Source organism: Colius striatus, chromosome 5 (assembly GCF_028858725.1).
Source record: "Colius striatus isolate bColStr4 chromosome 5, bColStr4.1.hap1, whole genome shotgun sequence".
In the NCBI taxonomy this organism is placed as follows: Eukaryota; Metazoa; Chordata; class Aves; order Coliiformes; family Coliidae; genus Colius; species Colius striatus.
In genome coordinates, this window is record NC_084763.1 from 8891521 (window position 1) to 8916584 (window position 25064).

At 39.6% G+C, this 25064-nt stretch overlaps 1 protein-coding gene across 4 annotated transcripts; it reads left to right on the forward strand.

Moving 5' to 3' along the window:
• Window positions 1–3913: 3913 nt before the first annotated feature.
• Window positions 3914–24536, forward strand: HERPUD2 (HERPUD family member 2). Of its 4 annotated transcripts, none has more exons than XM_061996615.1 (9): window positions 3914–4024; window positions 4184–4510; window positions 9536–9613; window positions 13109–13222; window positions 15409–15566; window positions 20327–20449; window positions 20776–21099; window positions 22306–22420; window positions 23632–24536. In XM_061996615.1, exons 2-9 carry the CDS (start codon window positions 4364–4366, stop codon window positions 23791–23793), a joined length of 1221 nt encoding a protein of 406 aa, XP_061852599.1. In that variant the 5' UTR covers window positions 3914–4024; window positions 4184–4363; the 3' UTR covers window positions 23794–24536. The 4 variants fall into 4 exon arrangements, with proteins under 4 accessions (XP_061852599.1, XP_061852598.1, XP_061852601.1 ...); XM_061996614.1 differs by having other exon boundaries at window positions 3916–3989; XM_061996617.1 differs by lacking the exon at window positions 9536–9613 and having other exon boundaries at window positions 3916–3989.
• The last annotated feature ends 528 nt before the right edge of the window (window positions 24537–25064 follow it).

Here is a 25064-nt window from a genome sequence, read left to right on the forward strand (position 1 = left end):
TTACAGAAATATCAGGATGGACAAATTGGATACCTCTTGTAGCCAAACTTGTTTGTCATGTTGCTAATATGTCAACAAAAAGACTTCCAGAGCCATTTTTCCTCATGGAAAACCATTATGGAAATTCATATAATATTGCTGTGAATCAGCAAATTTTCTAGCGCCAAAGAGATGATGTACGCTTCCAGAGTAAGAAAAGCCATGTGAACATGACCTTTCCCTTAGTTTCTTCAGGAATAAACCTCTCCAGCTTCATATATACAACTGAAGGGAGTGCAAACAGCACAAACCCACTCTTTCCTCCTTCCACAGCAAGTTTTCCAGATCATTAAATGAAATGTAAATTCTGTGCATTTAGAACAGAGAATCCTGGTAGGAGCTGAAATACTGATTTTCTCAAAGTTGCTGCTTCTCAAGAAGGAACGTGGGAATCCTTGTCATCATTCCACAGTGAGGCAGAGCTTTTAAAGAGTCTTGGAGAAAACTGATGTGTCTGAGCATACAGATTCTCAAGTTCTTTCTGGTTGTCATCCCACATACAGGTCAGTAAATTCACATGACCCCAACTATTAGTATAAATAGCAGAAGAGGCTGAATTTGTTAGTTACAACCCAGCTTGTAACTGTTACTATTTTACTTGGTGTTACAGTGTCTAGACCGAGCCCTGCCCGTTTGTGCAGGGGGAGAAAATGTGATTCAGAATTTTTAGACTGTACGCTCACTACTCTGTCAGAAAACAGATAAACAACAATAATGAAGAAGCAGAGAAGCTATTTTACTGTCAATAATTGAGGTTTTGATCGATTGCAATTTAATAAATGGGTATCAGCATAGATAAAGTGTATCTTTTGCTCCTAAGTTGGGTAAGAACCCAGAGATGTTGGATCTTGTACGCTCTCAATTTTCCCTTGAATAGTCTAAGGGCTGTATAAGAAGCCTCAGCTCTTAAATCAGGTACCTGTTTTAGACATTTCAAGAGTCAGAAGATGTTCCCTCAGTCTTTCATAACATTTTAATGCAGGAATTCCTTCATTTAATAAAAAAATAATAAAGCTTCATGGTTCTTAAAGTTGATTTGCCATAATTTTTCCCTAGAACTGGGGAGATGTTAGAGGCAATAAAAGTATGCAAAAACATTAGCATGGATTTGTTAAGGTCTGTCAAGTCAGACAAGTATTAAGAACAACAACATAATTTCTTGCAAATGAAAATATCAAATGGCCTGTTGGTGTGATACTTTATGATACTTCACAATGTATATTCATAACATGTTTCCTGGAACATAAATTAACGCAAGACTAGTTTTATCAGGTTTTAAGTTTTAGTCCAAAAAGGAGATCACCTTAAGTGTAATTCTGACCCCTGAGGACCTTTGCACAGTACAGGGATGGCACAACAGGCAGCTTCTAAAATGGCATCACAGAAGAGGTCTTACTATTCTCTTACTGAGGTTGGAACTCAGGAAGTTTCTTGGTCATCCCAAGTCTGGAGTTTTGTATAGTAGCCATTGCGTGTGTCATAAAAATATTCTGTGTACACAGACCACCAAGTTGTCAAACAAAGTTACAACCATCTACATGCAAGGTTTAAAACTTTTTGCCTCTGTTTTTGCGTCTTAACCCTTGAAAGTGCTCATCTAGCTGATTCATTTTGGTGCATCACCCTATACACAAATATTTGCCTGATGCTTTGAAATTCTATCCTATTATTGGAAATTCCTGGGAATTCAGTCACATGCCCGGTAGTAACAGCATGTACAAAACTTCCAGTGCAAATAATTGTTCTTCCATCACAAGGGAGGGATCTGGGAAACCAATATGAGTATGTCAAATATTACATTTGAAAGTGTTGTCAAGTACCAGTTGTTCACATTTACAATTTGATAAGCCATCTCAAGGACAACAGGTGATGTAGAAGCACAGAGGTCACGTGCACTGTCTCAAACACGAGGCTGGTGAAGGAGTGGTTTTAGAGCAAAGTAATTAGAAGTCAATTAGTTTAAAAATTAAGACTATTTTCTCTGGTTTTGCAAATTCTCACATTAGGTGTTGTCTGTATCCAGGTGTTATTTAAAAGGAAAAAATAGGTCCTGGGTGCTAATGGTATTCCTTCAGTCTCTTTTTATTTTTCCCTTGAGAAGCTGAAGTTCCTTATGGTCTTTTCTTTATTCGCAAACCGTTCTGTGACTTATTCCTTTTTTTATACTGCAGGGCTTAATGAAAGGTCTGATTCCTTGACATTAAAGGGACACTGTCTACTTGAAAAATCAAATCTATCTGAAATTCTTGTGTCTTCTGTAGTTACATACAGCATTTCAAGACTGGAGGAAATAAAAGGAAAGCGCCTTTTATTTGTTCTTATCCAGAATCACAGAATCTCAAGGGCTGGAAGAGACCTTGAAAGATCATCCAGTGCAACCCCCCTGCCAAAGCAGGACCATCTAGAGCAGGTCACACGGGAACTTGTCTAGGTGGGGTTTGAATGTCTCCAGAGAAGGAGACTTCACAACCCATCTGGGCAGCCCCTTCCAGTGCTCCCTCACCTGAACAGGGAAGAAATTCTTCCTTGTGTTTCTTTGGAACCTCTTATGTTCCAGTTTATACCCGTTGCCCCTTGTCCTATCATTGGCCATCACTGAGAAGAGCCTGGCTTCATCCTCCTGACACCCACCCTTTATTTATAAACATTAATGAAGACATCTCTCAGTCTCCTCCAAGCTGAAGAGTCCCAGCTCCCTCAGCCTTTCATCAGAAGGGAGATGCTTCACTCCATCATCTTTGTGTCCCTGTGCTGAACTCTCTCCAGCAGCTCCCTGTCCTTCTTGAACTGAGGGGCCCAGAACTAGACACAATATTCCAGATGCGGTCTCACAAGGCCACTTTTTGTGAACATTTATTGTAGTTACAGAAATAATGAGGCCAGCTTTTACTGCAGAGCTCTTTAGCAAAAGTATCATGAACTGAAGTTTTCCCGTATTCACTGCTGTGCAATCTATCAACCTTGAGGGCTAGCCTCTAAAAAGATTTCTTCTCAGCAACTGAAAATGATTTAAGACGATTAGAAGTTTACAGTGCTAACCTGGAACTTCACAAATGTGTTTTATGCTTTTAGACAGGTCTCTTGCAAGATATTAGGCACACCTCTCCCTATGCCTTGATTCTGATTATCATAGAATCATAGAATGGTAAGGGTTGGAAGGGACCTTTAGAGATCATCCAGTCCAACCCCTCTGCAGAAGCAGGTCCACCTAGATCAGGTCACACAGGAACGTGTCCAGGTGGGTCTTGAAGACCTCCAGAGGAGCCTCCACACCCTCCCTGAGCAGCCTGTGCCAGGGCTCCCTCACCTCAACAGGGAAAGGGTTTTTCCTTATGTTTAAATGGAACTGTTTGCATTCCAGCTTCATCCCATTACCCCTTGTCCTGTCACTAGATACAAAACAAAAAAGTGATGCCCCAACCTCCTGACACCCACCCTTTAGATATTTCTGGAGCTCACAAGGAGATTGGAGGTAAACACACTGAGGTGTTCTTTCACAATGACGATGGAGGCAAGACACAAAACAAGTGATAAACTTTTAATTCCATTGCTAGCAATTATTCCACTTTTTCTGCCTTGACACCATCTTATGCACCAACACTAGGACAGAAGTGGGCAGACACCCCACATCCTGAACCGTGGGCCCGTGCTTGAGGCCTCTGGGCTTTCCCCAAGCCCCGCTCCAAGCCGCCTCAGCGCTGCCTCCTTCCCGCCCTTTTTCCCCGCGCTCTGGGCCAAAGGCCGGGGCAGCCCCGGCCCCGCCCCCCCGATGGCGTCACGCGCGCCCCGCCGCCCGGCCCACTGGCGCCCCCAGGCGGCGCGCGGGGAGCGACGCAGGGAGGGAGGGACGCGGCGCCGCTTCCGGTCTCCATTTTACGCAAACGCCAGCAGGCCGGAGGTCGAGGCGGTGCCGCGGGTGGAGGGGTTCGGCCCCGGCGGGCTCGTTCCGGGTACTGGGCTCATCCGTCTCTTTCCTTCTCTGCAGGTGTAGCCGAGGGGGGGATCGAGGGCTGAGGGAGCGTCCGTTGGCTCGGCGCGAACCCCCCGTCCCTGTGGTGGTGGGGGGTGGCGTGGATGTGCCTGTTTGTGACGTGCTAAGCCCTCTCCCCACCTCTCTGCTTGCTCCCCGTGCCTCCGCTGCCAGGCCTCGGCAGGTGCCGCTGCCATGCCCGTGATGTGAGCCCGGCACGGGGATGGGCTCCCTCAGCTTCCTCGCGAAGTTCGGCCCCGGCCGCTGAACCCACCCGCAGCGCCCAGGAGGTTCGAGGGGCTTCGTGTCCCCGGGGAGAGGAGAGGGGCTGGGCCGGCTGCCCCTGCCAGCACCATGGACCAGAGCGTCGTGGATCACCCGGTGACCCTCATCATCAAAGCCCCCAACCAGAAGTACACGGACCAGACCATTAACTGCTTTCTAAACTGGACTGTGGGCAAGCTAAAATCTCACCTCTCCAAAGTCTACCCCAGTAAGCCGGTGAGTTGTTGGCCAGCCCTCGTTCTTCCGCTTGTTAGACTGGCACCGTGATAATGTGTGGCCAGTCGGTCAAGACTTGCTGTAGATATTCGGCAAAATATGGAGGAATTCTGCTGTTAGAGAGCAGTCTGTGTAAAGGCAATGGCTGTCTCTCTGCTTTCAGGGAAGCTGCCAATTGTTAACAGATGCTTTTTTATATGCCTTAAGGTCACAGTGTGGCACTCTGAAAGGTGGCATTGCTGAAGACACATAACTAGTGTTCTGTTTAACGTTTTTAGGAGCTGGAATTTAGAGCTTTCAGTTAAATTTACAGAAATTAGTCTTAAATTCAGTTAAGAGCCATTTCTAAACTAATGACAGTATAAGGCATATAGCTGAAGTTACTACAGTCTAGTGAATTCACTCAGGTGTGGTGCAGATAGATGTGTATTCATATTCTTGCTTGAAATGCAGTTGAACAACTGCCAGAACTGCTTTTTTACCCTCTTTGAAAGGCTGTTTTTTGAGGTTGTGCTGGAAACTCTATTCTCAAATGTTCTGTAAACAGGTGTGACACTACTTTGAATATAAAGGCCTGTAGCTTTATTTCATTCCCTGAGGAAAATATTGTTTATTTGTAAGTTCCTTTGAGTTCCAAATTTGGCAATTAAAAAGGGGCTATGAAAAAAACCATACAGAAAAAAATAAAGAGATAATCTTCTACCTATTTAGAAGGGCAGTGATATAGAACAGTGTATTTGAAAAACTGCTCCAGAAAACTATTTAAAGGGAGCGACTTTGCCTCCACACTGCAGCAACATGTGAGGCCTGGACTTTGCTCTAGAAAACATCAGGAAAATGTTCCATTTATGTAGGAAATGACTAGTGTTCATCTACTTCAATAGAAGAATTGGTGGCATTGTTCAATTTTTTTTTTTTGGTTGGGGGAAGGTAAAACAGTAACTTTGTGTCTCAGAGGGGATTTCTGACTTTTAGGAGAAAAAAAGCGGCAAAGCAGTCAACAACATAGGCTGTCACTGGTACATTGAGATCTGCAAAGCAGTATTAATTTGTGGATTTAGTTGTTGCTGAGAGCAATTCTCTGCTGAGAGGGCCTGTCTGCTATGAAAGAAACAAGTATACGACTTCAGCTGATTTCTGCTACTTCCTCCTGTGACGTCTTTGTGTTTAAACACTAGTTTTCTGACTCATCCTATGATCTTGCTGAGTTGGAAGAACTTGCTTCTAGGAAGAACTGAACAAGAAGTTTTTATGTTCTGCTATAGGTTTTAACCAGTAATGTAATATTAAGCTTTAGTTTCATGGAACACCTTTCTTTCTGTTGAAAATTGATTCCTCAATATTCCTCTCATTATGAAATGACAACAGTGTTCAGAATCCCCAGAATTGTTCTGGGTTGAAGGATGAGGAGTTTAGTGAAAATTACCTCAGTAATTCTAATTTAATTTGGAGTTGCTGTACTTGCAATTAAACTAGTAACTGAACAGAGTATTTTGGTTTCATAGAACCTTTCAAATAAAAGTAATAACATGAATCACAGAATGGTAGGGGTTGGAAGAGACCTTTGGAAATCATCCACTCTAGACCCCCTGCTAATGCAGGTCCATCTAGATCAGGTCACACAGGAACACATCCAAGTGGGTTTGAAAACCTCCAGAGAAGGAGCCTCCACACCCTCCCTGGGCAGCCTGTGCTGGGGCTCCCTCACTTGCTTTAACAGTGAAACAGTTTTTCCTCATGTTTAAATGGAACTTTTTGTGTTCTAGCTTCATCCTATTACCTCTTGTCCTGTTGCTAGATACAACAAAAAAAAGGGATGCCCCAACCTCCTGACACCCATCACTTAGATATTTGTAAACGTTAATGAGATCCCCCCTCAGTCTCCTCTTTCTCCTGACTAAACAGCCCCAGGTCCCACAGCCTTTCCTCATAAGGAAGATGCTCCAATCCCCTGATCATCTTGGTGGCCCTGCACTGGACTTTCTCCAGCAGTTCCCTGTCCCTCTTGAGCTGAGGAGCCCAGAACTGGACACAGGACTCCAGATGAGGCCTCACCAGGGCAGAGTAGAGGGGGAGGGAGAAGGTAAAGAGGTGTTCAATATTATTTCTCCTATAGATAGTAAAATTGACAAGTGGGTTTTTTTGGCTTGATAGTGTTTTTGATATTGTTACTGGTTTGGGTTTTTTTTTTTCAATTTGTTAAACTCTTTGTGCTTTTAGGAGCTTCCCATCACCTTTTTCTTTTGTCTTCAAGCCAGATTGGAGTCAAATGCTTGTCGATCAAGTTTCTATGACAGGTCCTGGAAATAGCTTCTATTACAATGCTATTTTAAGGGTGTGAGTACGTCAGAACACAGATGCTGTATACAGGTGTTGCAGTGTTTTTGAAGTTAAGGGTGTAGAATGGAAATCAGTTGCCATCACTACTGTGCATAATCTTGCAAGGTTTCACATATGACTCGTACCTCATTCTTTTACACATTAGTTGGTAAATTAATTGGTCAACTAATAGTAACTAAATACTGTAATTACTTTACCATTTATTTAGAGTATGTCTTTAGAAAATGAGGTGGTTAAAATAGGCAAAGGAGAAGTTAGGCCTTGAGCCAGCTTGCTTTTTCCTCCCAGCTTAATTTGTGTAAATGACTTAGCTGAAAATGTACAAATTGCAAATATAGCCAGATTTAAATTGGTTTAGTCATTATTAAAGATAGTTTACTTATAAAATAAGCTAAATAGGTTTAAAACAGTATTAAGTGAGTTTGTGGGTCTATATTAAAGTTCACATTTGTCCATGTGAGGGTTTTTTTCCTCTGACTAGACCAATTTTTCATGGCTAGAGTACTCCAGTTATAGTGTCCCTAGATTAAGTCTTTATTCAAGGAAACTTGGAAAATGAATCTATATATCTCAGTCTGGCAGATCTTAGACTCAGTGCATTAACCACTGCATCAATGACACCCATAAACAATTTAAAACTGCTGTTTCTCATTTCCTGTAGTACCTGTCATCTAGCATGTACTTCGCTAGACGGAACAGGATAGTTTGGAGATTGTTTCTAAAGGAAGTTGCTGCATTAGTTTGGTGGTTTTGGTAATGTACTGGGTGTAGCTAACTTGGACTAAGCATTGCAGAAGGAGTCTTGCTTGACAAAGGCAGGGGAAATAAACACACTAGCTCAGTCTTAAATACCATTTGGATTGGGATGTGGAGACTGTCTTCCATCTTGCCCTGAACTTTAGGTTCTAGCATTGTTTTATCTGATGCTATGTGCTTGTTTCTGAAAATGAGGCCACTCCAAGAGGCTTTCCCAAATACAAATAAACATGTACTCTGTTAGCAGCCTGTTCCTGCTGGAAAGGAGCAACCAAAATGGTTTAGGTCAGAAGAACTTAGTCTGACACGAAAGAGACAGAGATATTTTGTTGTTTTAAATAGAAACAGAACACCACTGCTATTTGAATTCATTGCAGTATTTTATCCATTGGAGCTGCAGATAACTAGTTGCCTGTGTTGTGAGACAGAAAAATAGTGTCACTACAAATACAGAAAAATGCAGCAGAATGTAGAAAATGATTCTTCAATAGAAGTGAGAAACTGTTCTACATGTGATGTTTATGCACTAATTTTTTAAAGCTTCTCTGACTTAATGTGTCCTCCTTATAATTCAGGGGAAAAAAAGAGTTCTGCAGCTTTTTGATCTGCTAAGCTTTTGGGAGTCTGTAGAAGGCTATTGGAAGAAAAAAGATCTCAAAACTTCTGTGAATTCTTTTGCTAATTACAGAGATCTGGATCTCAGGTGTTTGTCAGCATTAACAGGAATAAGACTGCAAAGGAGGCAATGGAAGGCTGGGAGAGAAGGAGGAGATATGTGAAGATTAGCTGTTTGTAGGATGGGTAAATTCTTCAGATAGTTCATGCTGATAATGCATCTGTTCCACTAATGTTAGGCTAGATTTCGTCATTTGGCATTTTTTTATCTTAGTGCTCTCTTTCAAGTGATCAGTGTATTATTTTAGGATGCAAGCAGCAGTTAAACTGATGTAACAGTTGAATTCTCTTTAGAATTTTTTCAATATAGGTGAACATTTAGGAGCTTAAAAAAAGAAGGAAAAATGAATTTATTCATTATTCATTTATAGTCACAGCCTGTTAGTGGCCCACTATTACTAAGGGTATTTGGAACTCTGACAGCATAAACTGAATTAAGTGAATGGGGTTTTTGTTTTGTTTAACCAACTAAGCTGCCTTTTGCTTTAGTGTACCTAGACAGTAAGCTTAGTACCAGACAGCTTACTGTCTAGGTACTAGACAGATAGATGCCCCAAATAGTTTTCTTTTTGAAAGAATTTCATAGTTATCTCTTCTGTATAGACTAGTTAAAAGTTAAAACCTTATGAATAGCACATAATTTGTTGTTTGGTTTGTTAATCAATCTTTGTTTGGATGACAAAGATATTTCAAACTGGAGAAATGTATGAACAGGGAAAAAAGCTTTCCAAAGTTTGAAGACTACCTTGAAAAACAATCCTTTTGCTGCTTTCCTCTTGTGGTTTTTGTTGGGTTTTTTTTGGATGGGAGGTAGGGGCGGGGACTAATGTCAGAAATTCCTTGTCAAAAAAGGTGGAAATTTATACCCTTCTGCATATTTTAAGTATGATTCCGTTAGTCTTAACTATTTTTTTCTTTGCCCCAGCCGCTTTCCCATCTACTTTTTCAGAGCAGGGTAAAGTTCAGATCTTGAAAATAAAGGAATCTTTGAGTATATATGATGGTTTTCGTGAGCAGCACTTGCCAGTTGTGTTAGTAATTGTTATGGCACCCTACTGATTGCATAATAGTGGAATTCTCTTTCAGAATGAATTTGTGAGTTGTGCTTTTGAAGCTTCTGAAATGTTTTTAAGGCTCTCTGTTGGTGGTTGGAATGATAAGGGATTTTTTTCTTGTCATCTGCGAATGTTATCTCCAGCTGTATATCTGTACAGCAGGAAAAAGCTAAATTCCTTTCTTTGTCCCATCTCCTAGTCTACAAAGGATCAGAGACTGGTGTATTCTGGCAGACTACTTCCTGATCATCTGCAGCTGAAAGATGTTCTCAGAAAAGTAAGCTTTATATCAACACCATATGATATTTGATCAAAACCTCTTTTTGGGAAATAAGAGTTTAGATTAATGTTGTTTAGCTTCAAATTTTTGATGTTGTGTTGAGATGTAACAATGTATTATTGATATATTTTGGAAATGTATTTTCAAGTATCCCTTGTATGTAGGATTGTGGTACTTGTGGACTGAGACGTGTTTCTGATTGGTAGGAGATAGGATGTAAGTCCCAAACAAGTGATAGGTAGTGCAGATTGACTTCTTTGCACAATTTCCAGTATGACAAAAATGGAATCCTTTAACAGGTGTCTGTTGGTTTTGGACATCATCAACTGAAGGAGGGTAGATTTAGGTGAGATATTAGGAAGAAGCTCTGCCCTATGAGGGGATTGAGGCACTGGCACAGGTTGCCCAGAGAGATTGTGGATGCCCTATCTCTGTGAACATTCAGTAGCAGGCTGGATGAGGCTTTGAGCAGCCTGATCTAGTTGAAAGTGTCCCAGCCCAGGGCAGAGGATTTGGAACTAGAGTTATCCTTAAGATCCCTTCCAACCCAAACCATTCTATTATCACTTCATTTCTTGTACACAATTAAATCCAAGAACTTACATTACAAATGGCACTTGTGCAAGGAAACCATACTTACGCAAAACCATAATTTTAAGTTCCTGAATGGTTTTGCTGGGGAAACTGTTGTCCTGATTTTTGTCAGCTATTAACAATTTCTGCTGATCTTTGAAAGTTTGTTTTCTCTTGTGTTCCTTTTTTTATTCTCCTGGTTCTTCTTGGAAAAAAAAATTGTACCAATCTAACTGGATTTTTCAGTCAACATTTAAATGAATCCAAGTCCTGAATACACATGACAACCCACATGGGAAATCTTAAAATAGATATACTTGCTTCTCAAATGGATTCAAGTAGATTGGATCGATGCTACCAAGTAATAAGGACTTTAAGTTAGCAAAGTTCTTAATGTATGGAATAAGATGATACTTAGAGCAGATGATCAAAAACTTTGTTTTAATTTTGATGGTAACAGAAAATATAGTGTGTTATGTTGAGTAGTCTTCAAACTCCTTGTGGACAGATTAGGATGCGTCAGTAGGTATATTTGGAAAATACTTTAGGTCACTAAACTATAATGATACAATTTTTAAGCCTCTGAAATAGGTAAACTCTGTAATACAGTAGCTGGGTCTGAGTGGTGATACTTTTTTGTATTGTGTTGAGTTAAAAGTCACATGTACAGACTGCAAGAGTGGGTGGGTCACATCTTAGTGTTTAGGATGGAGGAAAGCCTCTAAAGGAGAATAATGCTGTAGTGAAAGTGGGGAATTGTACTTCAGTATGAAGTATGGAGAAACTGTTGCAGAGGAATCTTGAGTGTTGCTGGAGCAGAATAACATTGTTGCTACTTTATAATATTAATATTAAGTTTAACTTAATATTAAGTTGGATTTAACTACTTACTAAAAAATGATTGAAATTTACTCTGTTTACATTGACTAGAAATCTGGAGCTGGGACATTGCCAGCCAATATGCGTCCTGTACCACTTAAAAGTTCAGGAAAATGTTTATATAACTTACCTCAAAACTTACTTTTGCCTATTAAGGACAAAATGAAGCCTGAATACCTTAATTTCACTTGGCCTGCTTACAGCAGACTAGTTTTAGGAGACAATGATTTCAGACCTTGCTTATATGCTAGAGGGCAAAGTTTGCCTAATTAATGTCTTCCTTCACTATACAGGGGCTATATTTGAGTTTAAAAGTAGCTATAGGCTTTGAGTTTGGTTAAAGTTTAGTGAATTTAATAACATACTCGATTTAGGAAAGTGACATTTTTGTTGGGAGGAGGTTTTGTGCTTTTTAAGAACTTTTAGAAGCAAGGTAGGATTACTCTGAAGTTCATTCTCACTTTCTGCTATAGTCTTCCTACTTGATTAGCCACAAATTCCTAATGTAATCTGAGGCTTTACTAAACCTCTCAATTTACTTTGTGATATTTGCTTTTTGATACTGAGGGGTGTCATTTTGTTGATAAGAAGTCTTTGAGGCTGGAAGTCGTGGCACTCTTCAAGAGTAGTGATGTCCAACAGATTATGTATACATACAAATACATTATTCAACAAACTTATGTTGAATAAAGCTGTACACTATAGGCTTACAAGTAGTATGTTTAGCTTTCTTTGCCTTTCCAAGTGGCATAAGTTCTTATCTAGAAAGATAGCTAGTTAGGTTAAAGCTTTTTGACATGGTCAGAACGCTGATCATCTGCATTGACTCTGATCGTTGCTCACCATCACTGACTGGTAAGAAATGACAATTAATATAATGGTGAGAGTATGCCTGGGGCTAGAAACTGACTCAGGCAGAGGAGTTGAAATGAAGATGGATGTGGATAGGTTATGCTAACAATAATATGCAATGGTGTATAAAAACAGCCAATTTTCTTCACTCCTAAAGATTAACACTTCAAAATGAGTAAATGTATGTGTTAACTTTTATTTGAATAACTTAAAGACCCCTCCAAACCTAGTACTGCTAAATGTCATCTCGTTAAATACTGCAGCTTGGCTGATTTTGGAAGAAGAGAGAAAGGGAATTTTTGGTGCTTTTTGTGTTTAAATTTTGCTTCCCGAGGAAGCTGTAGTGTGCAATTGAAATACACAGTCACACCTGTTCTTATTCTGGCCATATAAGCTTAAGGCACAGTACTATAATGGGGTGTTTTCATTTTTTATAGTTAAACAACTTCAGGTTGAAGTTACGGCATCCATGTTGGGGGGAAGCATACTCTTGAAGAATTTACATGTGCTGATTACTTGCATGCTGACTTGGCTTCTAGTGGTGCCACACTTTCACTTCCTCACTTTCAAATAATTAGGGAGTATTCAAGTCCCAATTAATGCTTCAAATAGCATTCCCTGAGTGTGGAACATCTGCAGTGGCTCTTCAGTTGGGTATCTGCAGGTGAGGCTTGAGCCAAGCTTAGACTAGAATGAGGTAGAAGCAATGGCTGGTACTTTTATCTTGGTCTGCTTGTGAATTCCAGTGCTTACATTTTTTTCATTTACCTCGTTTATTACTGAACAAGACTTCTCAGTAGATCTCAATGCAAATGTCGACATTCTTAACTTTGGGGAAATCGAGCCCAATAAGGTCTTTGAGATCTATTTCCAAACTAAAAGCTAAAGCTTGTGATATACTTCCTTATGTTTTCCTATGTGACCTTTTGTTGATTCTGTTATACTTGCAGTTCTAGGGAAAACTGGGGGTGAATGTTCACTGTGTTACCATGGACAACTGCAGAGAAAATATTAGTTGTAAAACAGCTTCTCTTGTTCTAGGCTCGAGTTCTGCTTTATGGTCTCTCCATTTTATATAGTGTTTCTGTACTGATTACAAATACAACTTTGATATTTTTTTAAAGACAACTTTACTTGTAAATTTCTCAAGTATTATTGCTTTAGCTCTTCATTTTTTTTAAATTGTAGCAAGATGAATATCATATGGTTCATCTGGTATGTACATCCCGGACACCCCCGAGTTCTCCAAAACCAAGCACCAGTAGAGAAGGTCATGAAGCTTCAGCCTCCAGCAGTAGCTCAGTGAGTGGTTTTTTTTTTTTCATACATGGGACATGAATTTCTTGTGTACTGCAGAAACGTTCTAGGAATTTCTCCTCAGATTTAGAAAATCTGACTACAGAATAATGTGGTGGAAGTAGTGCATGCCATTTGAGTTTGTACAATTAGACTTGTGGATGTGTTCCTGTGGGACCTGATCTAGGTGGACCTTTTTTGGCAGGGGGTTGGACTGGATGATCTGTAAAGGTCCCTTCCACCTCCTACCGTTCTGTGATTATTTAAGGGCATAGCTTTATTTAAGCAGAGATTAACTTTTTTCCAAGCCATAACATGGTTTTATGTTTATTAGATGATACAGCACTACTTTTTCTAGGCTATTCTTTCAACACTTTTTTTCTTAATCAAGAAATACATTTTCCTTTTACTCCATATCTCCATCTCTTTGGCAGAAACTGAGCATTCAGATTTTTTGGAAAAAGACAAATTCTGATTTGTGAAAATTGTACTTCTCTGGAGACATTCCAAACCCACCTGGACGAGGTCCTGTGTGACTTACTCTAGATGGCCCTGCACTGTCCGGGGATTGGACTAGATGATCTCTTCCAATCCTTAACATTTTGTGGCTCTGTGAAGACACCAAATTGGTGCCTTTGTTGTGGGCTAGACAGGTGGTACATGGCCAGGAATTTTATGTAGCAGCTTCAAGGTAGTCAGTGTCTGTTAGGCAGTGAGAAGTAGGAAATGTTCTTAAAGTTTTACTAGTTAAGCTATTCACAAAATGCTTTTGTTGAGGGTGTGTTGAGCCCTCCTCTTTTCACACCCTCCAAAAATGGTGCTCTTTGTGCTCTGTTTTAACAGAAGTGCAGTTAATGTTTCTGTTGATGACTTGGTCATCAGTACTGTAATTCTCTTGGGTTTTTCCAGAGCAGGCAGTATCACTAAGCAACCCTTCAAGGTTAATCGGGAAGGAATGTATACAATACCATTGTAGGCATTTGTCATCTATGGCATGTTATCAGGATATGGGAAATGCTCTTCCAGTAATAAGCTATCTTCTGTTTCAGAGTGCTATGTGGCAGAAATGTGGGCAGTTTCAACAATAATAGAGAGTGGACAGTGGATGGTTACTCTACCTTTCCAAAGGCTGTATTTACACTCCTGTTTGCAAATAGGACCCAGGGGGCCTCTGTTGTTTTAGATAGGTTAGTTGACTGTGTTAGGTTTAAATGACTGTGTTAATGACTGCTTAAAGCAGTCAGTATGCACAGTGTTAAATTCATAATCCTTGAAAGGAGACAACTTAATGGTGTTTGTTCTTGCATTTGTTTTTTGTTTTATTTTCCCTCCACTATCTAGTGGTAAATTTTTCTTGTTTTCCTTTGTAGGGCAAATGTGATATGGATGTCTTAAATAATTGCACCTCCTTACTTCCTGAGTTGTCAAAGTTGAAGAAGATTTTCTGCTGAGTAAACATTACAGTGATACTTAGCAACAGGATGTGGGGATTTATTAAAACTAAAATAATGCATCTCAGTGACCAAATTATTCTTGTTATGGTGACAAATAGTCTAGGAGAGCCAACTGTTGTTCTCCTTCCAGGGTTAAGTATTGATCCTGGAAAGTATTGAATATCTGACCTGCTAGTTTTAGATGTGTTTCGTGGAGCCTAAGTAGTTCCTGTTCCCAACTGCCTGCCCCTTCCTAGCAGTGAGCCCAGCAATTTGGATGGGTCGGCTGGCACAGCGAAGGGGATGATGAGTAGAAGGGGAAACTAAAGGGTAGAGGAATGGTATTTTAAGGCACTGCAGGCACGGTTGTCTCTGAATGTGAAGTCATATCCTGAGTTATTTTTGTTAATGATAACCACTAGAATTTTTGTTGTTGCTAAGTATTCTTTCAATTTAGCTTTAATTTGGTTTGGGTTTTTGAAACTGATTCCCAGTGACTTGTGGTTTTCTGTGTTTTATCAAGTGCTGAATCTTTCTGAGAGCTGAACTTTTTGTATATGTGCACCTGAGTGCAATTTTGAATTTCTATTTTTACTAAAGGCTTGCCAGAACCAATAAAACCCCAGAAGACTTGCCTGGTGCTCATATTCTCTATAAAACTTGTGACAAAACATTAAAGCAAATAGGTTTTAAGACACAGTAGTAAATCTCCTGGCTGTGGTGAAGAGATCCTCAACCTTGATTTTATTTATTTTTAAGAATTTAGACCGTTCTGGATCAACTTCTGCCTCACCTGCAAATCAAGAAGCTTCATCTACATCTTTGAACACTAGTGCAGATGGAGTAAGGCATCGTAATCTTCCACAAGCACAAAGCAATCCTGTACCAAGCCACCAATTCCCTTATTTAATGCAAGGGTAAGTGAGATTGAAGCAATCCTCAGTGCTTTGATACTTTGTAAAAGGACTTAAGTGCTCATTTACAATTGTTTCACAGTCTGCAAAATGATTTGGCTTGTTCAACTTGAAGTGTAAGTCACACTAGAAACATTTTTCATATGAATGTTGTTGTTTTTAGCCAGGAGTCAATGAAAGAATAAGTGTTCTTGGTGCCTCCTTTCACAGGCTTTTTAAATATTAGTTTTTTAATTCATGCATTTGCCTTCAGCTTTTTCAAGTGCAGCTTTAATATTTATCTAGTGGATGTAGTTAGTAATGTAACTGCTAAAATTTTTGCTTCTAGTTCCTTTTTCTAGTCCTATATTTTAATCATGAACACTAAATTCTTAGCATAATGTGAGGGTTTAGTTTTTGATATGTAAGAGGCGTAACTCTGCTTCTCTGTATTGAATTCAACTGTAGAAATGATATGCATTTAGAAAATTTTCTTCCAGGAAGAAGATGGGAGAGTAGTGCATTCTGAGATGATAGCTGTCAGTTCCTCAGTGACAGCTACCAAAGACTTCTTTCTGATGGGGCATTCTCCCAGTATTGTACAGATTCTCTTGATTTTTCTTTAGAGCATGTTGGAACAAAGGAACCTATGAATCTGCTACAGTAACAATTGTTTCTATCTCTGGAAAGAAAACAAATATCAAGAACCGCTGAAAACTTACTTAGCTTCAGTTGAATTTACAATCTGTCTTGTTAGGGTTAACCTAGGCTTTACTACTCTTACTAGTTTTCATCCTGAGTGTCTTCAATCTGAATGCCTTTTTATCTGAAACACACTATCTGCTGGGAAGAAATTGCAAATGATAAGATGAAGCAAAGAGATTTGCTTCAGGAGTACATTCCTTACCTGAACAGAAATTACAGTGGGTAGAACTTTTATGTTACTTTGACCCCAGGCATATTCACACAAGTAATTATACTTGCCTTTATGACAAAGCAGCAGTTTACTGTATTTAGTGTAAATCACTAATCTGTAAGAGATTTGAGTTTTTTGTCAGTATGCATGGTAAACTGAGTAGGTTATGGACTTTAAAAAGGAAACAGAACCACTGTCGAGTCTTTTAGCTGAAATAATTCAATTAAAATACACTGGGAGGTATCGTTTTGTAAAACATTACTGTGTTTGAGAGAAAGAGTAACTTAGAACGTAAATGAAAATACTCAGTGTCTGTATTAGGAAATAATGTGGATTGAGAAGAGTGGATCTGTAGGTTATCTGTAGACTGAAAGAAGTGCTGCGAACCTGACATTTTAACTGCACACATTTCAAGATTTTCTGGGGTTTTTTTGGGCTGTCTCTAGTTCGGTCACTTGGAGTAGGTGCCTGTGTGTGGCTGGAGTATATTAGCAGTGCACCTAAATGACATCCTTCAATTTAGTGTAATCTGAAAGGAATCCAGATGGTGATCCAAGAGCATTCTTTGGTGATCAAATGATGGTTTTGATGTTTTTTCAGTTCTTAGCACAGAACCTCAGTGTGCAACTTGAATACCTTTTGGGAAAAAAGTTATTTCAGGTTGTTAAAATATTACAGAGAAAGTAATTTTAAACTTTGTTGTTTTCCAGCTTTTCTGAATGCTGTGTTCTAGCAATCACAACTTTGAGATGGGACTAGGCAAGCAGTTTATATATCTACCAAGTTATTCTTTTGCTGCAGAGAGCAAGCACAGCACTGTCTGCCTCTATGGGCATGGTTGTGGATCAGATCCCTGCTGTGCTGTCCAGATACATGCAGAAAGATGGGCTCAGTCCTGAAATGGCTTGCATTTGGAGAGTCCTTGGAAGCAGTAAACAGACAAGAAACATCGACAAATAATCCCACTGCCTCAGTGTGGGCAGCCCATCCAGTGAAATGGGCTTTTTTCAATTTTGTATGCAATAATGTTGGAAAGTGAACAACAAAATGACATACTGCCAGCGTGCAGTATGTTCTAGAACATAACTACCTTGCTTCATTAGTAGCCTTTGTTCACTGAGAGTTTTTCAAAAGGAGCAAATATCATTACTTTCTAGGTCAAGGTCGTTTGACAATTGCAGTTGTCAGTCACGCAGATGACAGGTTGAGCTTTAAAGTCTGAATAAAAAGTCTTATTTTTCCACTAGTGGTGAGCAGTATCTTTATGATGGCCCTAGCTAACTACTCTGACCTTGCCCTCAAATTGAATTCCAGTTTTAGGTGTCAATCATCCACCAAGAGAAGTAATTCTGAGCTTTCCAGATGTTTAAAGAGTAGCATGCCTCTTTTTTTAATACTCTGAAGCCACTTCTAGCATTTGAACCTTCAACTATTTTCTGACTTAGCTAACTGTTCTTATGCAGTCTGCTGTGCTTCATTCTCCAATTGTGGGATGCCTGTACCCCATCCACTTTGCTTCTCTGCTTTTGTGATGTTGCTGCCATTCTTTTGAAATACTCTGCTTCCTGCCTCTTTCTCCTCCTTTTGAAAAAAGATGAGGAGGAAGCATGTGCTACTTTCCTTTTTCTTTTAACAGCAAGCTGGCTTGCTTTGCTGTTAAGAGCCTCTTCCTTTAGAAAGGTGGTTCTTGCTGAAATACATTACATTGTGTTTAGAGTTGTTCCTGAATGTCACAAGCTGACTTAATAACCTGGCATCTGTAATAGCTGTGTAATTGACAACATCTGCCTCATTCTGATGAGCAAACAAAATGCTGCTGTGCTGGTTGGCATTCTAAGCCAGGAGTGAGTTCTTGAATATTGATGTCTACTTTTTCTTATTAATGGAGTCTGATCTTGAAAAGTTTTTCTTCTCAAAAAAGAAAAGTCTTCTTTTGAGAAGAAAAGTCTCTCTTCTCAAAAAGTCACATCTCCTAGAAAAGCTGTTGGCAAAAAAGAAAAAGCCCACTGAAATACTTGAATGGGAAAGCAAAGAACATGACATAAATATTTTAAGGTTTCTCTTGATTGACTGGTTTCTGAAACTACCACTAAACTTTAAGACTTCACAAAAGACACTTTTGAAAGAATTTGGAGGAAAGTAGAGGATTAAATACTGTAACATTTCAAAAAGATGTATTTGTGAGGGAGAGGTATTAGCCTAGGGCTAATTGCAGTTTTAAAGAAGAACCCTAAAGTCTGTAACTGATGACAAAGAGTTGATGAATTCTTGCAGAATTCACTCAGGCAAGTTGGGTAGCACTGCTGACTGGTGAATAGCTGTGGCTGAACAATGAGTGGTCTTGCCTGTTTGCATCCCATGTGATGTACCTGCTTGAAATGGAGACATTGCTCAGTGGTTTGTCACAATGTAGTGCTTAACAACACCTGTGCAGAATATTTGAATCATCTTTATGTTTTGAGGGTTGGTCTTTAGTGAATTCTGGAGAAATCTTGTTTTTCAAAGTTTTTGCCAGTTCGGGGGATAGACAAACACATTCTTCAAGCTTGCAGCCAGAAAGATAAAAGCATAATTGATGTTTTTCAGTAGCAGCTTGACAGCTGCTTTGTTCCAACACGTTAATTATTCATAGATAAGTAGCATCAGTAAGGCTCCCAGTTCACTCTTGAAACATTTGAAGGAAACGTGTGTTATTGCTTATGATTATCTCAGTTTGTATATGGTATCACAAAAGTAGCTTTTGTTTGCTTTTTTTTTTTTCTTCCCTAAACTATTATGAGAACAGGTTATGACTAACTGCAGACATAATAGTTTTAGCAGAGGTCATGGAGTAGCATGGCAGGCTCTTGTCCAGAATCGCGGTGAAATACTTACTCATATGTAACATGGAAAAAAGACTTCAATGTCTTCTTCACGTCTTTCATTCTGGGCATGTCTTATATATCTGAAAGCCCAAGTAATAATCTCTTGGTGATATCTTTGCAGGGAGTGCCTTACTTAGGGAACAGGTATAGTCTGCAATACAGTCACAGCAGTATCAACTTTTCCTACCTGCAGTCTGAATAAACTTTTCTTCATGCGTTATACTCTCATGCTGTCTTGAATGATGTCCTAGTTTGCTACAGTTCACTACCTGAGAATCTTTGTGGAAAGCTGGATATCTTGCCAAAACATGCTGTATTCTCTAGGAGGTAAGAAAGGCTAAGAAGTTTAAATGCAGACAAAACCAAACCTAAAGCTTCAGAATAGGAGCTTTATAACTCTTGTGTGTGAATCAGGAATTAAAAGCCCGTAGGGAGGAGAATAGTTTATGCTGAAAGTATTGAGGAGAAAGCAAGTAATTTACAGTGTTAGTTGCAGTCTTCAGCAGCTGTATCTGAAAGATTAGTTTATTGTCTTTGCTTATGTTAATATCTTCATATCTTTGATCACAGTGGTATTTCAGCTACTGCTTCTAAAAGAAAGCTATAGAAGGTAGTAACATTTTCCTTTACAGCTCCTGCAGCACATTTAAGAGTGACCTCTGAACTTAAAAGGAATTGTATAGAAGAATTTCTTCACTTATGGTTTTGAGAAGTCTTCCACATGTGTTTTTCTCATAGATATGGCTGGTTACAGACCGAAAAACATAGCTCCCTTTTCTCTAGAAATAACTCTACTTATTAATTTCTTGCATCAAACAAACCATAGTGGGTTTTTTGGAATAGGTTGGATGATCATCTCAAGCATTGTTTCAATGTTGTTTCAATGTATTATTTTAGGGGAAAAGGTGAAAGGAAAAATGCTACTTTAGTTGTCTTTTAGTAGTGGTGCATTTTATGAATGTCACAATTTAGAACTGAATATTTTTCTTTAAATCCTTTTCTAGCAATATAGGCAACCAGTTTCCAGGCCAAGGTGTTCCTGCTGGATTTTCTATGTATCCTGCATTCAGTCCCTTACAGATGATCTGGTGGCAACAAATGTATGCACGTCAGTACTACATGCAATAGTAAGTCTGCATTATCTTAGGTGATACTGAGTTACAATAATGAAAGTGTTAAAAACTTTAGATGATGTTTGCCAGATGAAAATGTCTGTGTCTATTTGTCTGGCTGTGCTGTTTTACAGTGTGTTCTGTCCAGCAAATTAAAAAGTCCAGTTTTGGATCAGAATTAAATGTACTAAAAGTAAAGATTTAAGCAAAAATGCAGTTTTGTTTTGACATATATTGCATCTGAATCTTTGTTTTTATTGGTGTAGAAGATAAGAATAGGCTTAAACTTTGGTGTGTGAGTTTGGTTTTTTGAGAAGCCAGTTGTATGTTTACATTTTTAGCCAAGCTGCTGCTTCAGCCCAAGTGACTTCCAGCGCTGAGCCAGTGAGATCTGCAGTTGCCCAGGCTGTGAATTCGGAACGTGCTCCTGCAAATGAGCCTGCAGCAGCGCCCAATGTAGCTGTCCAAGAGAACAGACCTGTAAACCCAAACGTTCAGATGAATGCACAGGGTGGCCCGGTAGTGAATGAGGAGGACTTCAACCGGGACTGGCTGGACTGGATGTACACTTTCTCTAGAGCAGCAATCCTTCTGAGCATTGTATACTTCTATTCTTCCTTCAGTCGCTTTGTCATGGTAATGGGAGCCATGCTACTGGTTTATTTGTGAGTACAACAGTTCAGTACAGCTGCAGATCTGATATGTAGAGTATGGTGCTAGTATATAATCCATTTAAACTGAAAAGCTATCCAAATGGCAAAAGTTTAAGCACTGCTCTTTTACAACTGGGGGTTGTGGTGTTTGGGGGGAGAGGGGAAATTCAAACAAGTAGTTAAGCTGATAGGAAGAAAGAAATAATTCTCAAAACATTCTTTACAGTAAGTAGTTTACCACTTCTACCTAAAACACAGTGCTCTTAAAGTTTGGTGATATGAACACGTTGATGTTGTAGAAATGCAGAGTTTTGGAATGCAAATTCAGAAAGTGGAGGTGAGGGGAGGGAAGTTCATGGAGGTCAAGCATATGTTTGCTTAAACTTGAAACACTGCTTGTATATGAAAGGAAAACTGCAAAACTTACATTTTGGGATTTGTGCAGTGCCTCGTGTTAGGCAGAGCTAAAGTAGTGCTACTTGTAACAGTGAATACTAGGTTTGGCAGAATTACAGGGTCTCAGACTTCTTTTACAATGCATTTACAAAGCCCTGAGTGTGCTCTCTGTTTTATTATGAGATATCACTACTGTTGTCATTGCTTCCTTTGCTATGGGAAAATACCATAGTGAGGTAAATAGAAGTGAAAAACAACAGTAATGCTTGATATTTTGGACTGATCTCATTGAGAGTTTCCTTACATAGTAACCTTAGTCCTCACAAGGACTGCTCTTTCTCATGCAGATGCAATAGATAAAATCAGAATATAGACACTTGAAAACTAGGAGAGTTATTTAATTTACAATGGTAATGTGGTTCAAACCTCAGCTGAAGTTCTGTTTTTTCCCCACAGAAAATCATCTTTAAACTATGAAAATTAAGTCTACTTTTGAAAATTAGTGTAACTGAAGTACTTAATGTGGAGGAGACATAAAAAAGCTTATTATAATTAAACACCTAATCATGTTAAAGTGTTCTGCTGGATCAGAGAGTTGTGAACAACACTTCAGAATCTTGAAGAACAGCTCTTAGCAAGACCCTTCTTAACGCAGATATGAAAGAATAGCCATTTGATGTAGAAGTAAGACTTGCAGAAAACTACATTTAGCTTTGTTCATTTGAAAATATCTGAAGAATTTACTGCAGTGGTTAGCTGTAGCATAAAAGATCTTTTTGTTCCTTTCAAAAGACGATTTTTTGACTGTTTGTTTTCTTGCAGACACCAAGCTGGATGGTTCCCCTTCAGGCAAGAGGGAGGCCAACACCAGGCAGCCAATAACGTGGAAGTGAACCGTGATGGGCAAAATGCAAATAATCCTGATCTTGAAGAGATGGTAAGAGTAGACCAGTCTTTTGAGGCCCCTGTGTATTCCATTGTAAAGTATGCTTTAATGCCTGGATAGAAAGTCAGCTTCTATGGAAGTTGAGCGAGTGTGTAGACCTGCTTGAGGTCAGGAAGGCTCTTCAGAGGGACCTGGACAGGCTGGAGCAATGGGCTGAAGCCAATTGCATGAGGCTCAATAAAGCCAAGTACCAGGTCCTGCACTTGGGCCACACTAACTCCAGGCAACGCTGCAGGCTTGGGACAGAGTGGCTGGAAAGCTGTCCTACAGAAAAGGACCTGGGAGTGTTAATAGCAACTGAATGTGAGCCAGCAGCGTACCCAGGTGGCCAAGAAGGCCGGTGGCATCCTGGCTTGTATCAGAAATAGTGTGACCAGCTGGGCCAAGGAGGTGATTGCCACCTTGTGCTCAGCTCTGGTGAGGCTGCACCTTGAATACTGTGTTCAGTTCTGTGCCCCTCCCTACAAGAAGGACATTGAGGTGCTGGAGTGTGCCCAGAGATAGGCAAAAGACCTGGTGAATGGCCTAGAGAACAGGTCTTATGAGGAGCGACTGAGGGAGCTGGGAGTGGTTTAGCCTGCAGAAGAGGAGATGTAGAGAGTGATCATGTCTTCTCTCAAACTTCCTGAAGGGGAGTTGTGTTGAAGTGGGTGTTAATCTCTCCAGTAATGAATAATAGAACATAGGAAATAGATTGAGAGTTGCACCAGAGGAGGTTTAGATTGGACATTAGGAAGAGCTTTTTCCCTGAGAGGGTTATTAAGCATTGGAATGGGCTTCTCAGGGAGATGGTGGATTCACCATCCCTAGAGATATTCAAAGGACACATAGATGAAGTGCTGAGGGATGTGATTTAGGTTAGTGATGGGCTTGGCAGTGTGAGGTGAGTGGTTGGATTTGATGATCTTAAAGGTCTTTTCTAACTGTAACAATTCTATGGTTCTATTATTCTAAGAGTAGTGGGTTTAACCACAAGTATTTGAGTGTTATCCTTAGTGCTGTGCCTGCTGCTTGAATTCTGTGTTTATCCAGTCTGGCAGTAACTGATTGTTTCTGCTTCCATCACAAGACTTTCTTAATGCTAGTTGTTCTTCAGGAGGTTTTTCTGAGAGATGTTACTTAATGTCAGGAAGGTATTGCTGGTTACTTTGTCAGAGCTCTGGAAAGAACTGGTTGAATTGCTTCAACTTCTGTTTTTAAAGGAACGACTTATGGATGATGGGATTGATGAAGACAGTGGAGATGATGCAGGTGAAGATGCCAACACAGAGCAGCAGCCTGGATTCATGGCATCTGCCTGGTCCTTTATCACAACCTTCTTCACATCACTCATCCCTGAAGGACCTCCACAGGTTGGCAATTAAAGTGGAAAAGGAACTATGTTGGACAGCCTCAGTAGCCATATGTAGAAGTGGCTCAGATTCTAGAGAGTGTTTTAAATACAGTGCAATTTCAGAAAATGTATAATGTTACCTTTTTGATCATGGTGTACAAAAATGTGTATTTTTTTTCTTTTGACTTTCTCATGCATTGAATATTTTAAGCACAAGTGGACTACTAAATACTTTCTTTAAGATTCTTCTTTTTCTGAAGAATAAAATGTAAAGATATTGGTCTTCCATGTTTTATTTTAATTTCAAATATGTATTATACCGAAGCAAAAAAAGCTTGTACTTAATCTGCACCATTACCTCTTTAAAGAGCTGTTAAAGATATGAATGTTGACAGACCTTTCCAAACGCTACCGGTTCATCTGGATACTTTACCATACCTTGTGTTAATTTTTCTACAGGGTATGAATTATCACTGGGGAGTTGGAATTTGTATCAGAAAGCTGTGAACACACAGATTACTTGTTAATGGTGTGTTGTCTTCATGCCACAAAATACTAATTCTCATGCATTTTGAAAGCTAAAAGCTTTTTCTTGTGGCTGTGGTAAAGTTCATTAGTTGGAGATGTTTGACAGCTCTTCAAAGATGATCGACAGTGATGGGACAAACCTGAAATGTTTGATACATACAGTACTTTTTAAGAAAAATATAGCTCTGCTGAGGGAGAAAACATGTACATTAGGTTTTTTTAATAAAAACTGTTATGGTAACTCTTCTGGATGTTTATAAGTATATTTGAGTGCAAATGACTAAACAATGCATCATAAAGGATGAGGATATGGTTGATTTGAGTGGAATAAAGTTATGACAGTGGCATTACTGAAATTGACTGAAGTGGTACATTTGTAGCATTGCATCCATCTCAATAGCAGGATATCTGTGTTCCTAAAGTTACCTAATTACAATGGAGGGAAGGAAAAGAATACATGAGATCATAGCACAATGATCATAGAATCATAAAATGGTAGGGGTTGGAAGGGACCTTTAGAGATCATCTAGTCCAACCCCCCTGCAGAAGCAGCTCCACCTAGTCCAGGCGGGTCTTGAAGACCTCCAAGGAAGGAGCCTCCACAACCCCTCTGGGCAGCCTGTGCCAGGGCTCCCTCACCTCACAGTAAAATAGTTTTTTTCTTATGTTTAAGTGGAACTTTTTGTGTTCCAGCTTCATCCCATTACCCCTTGTCCTGTTGCTAGCTACTATAGAAAAAAGGGATGTCCCAACCTCCTGACACCCACCCTTTAG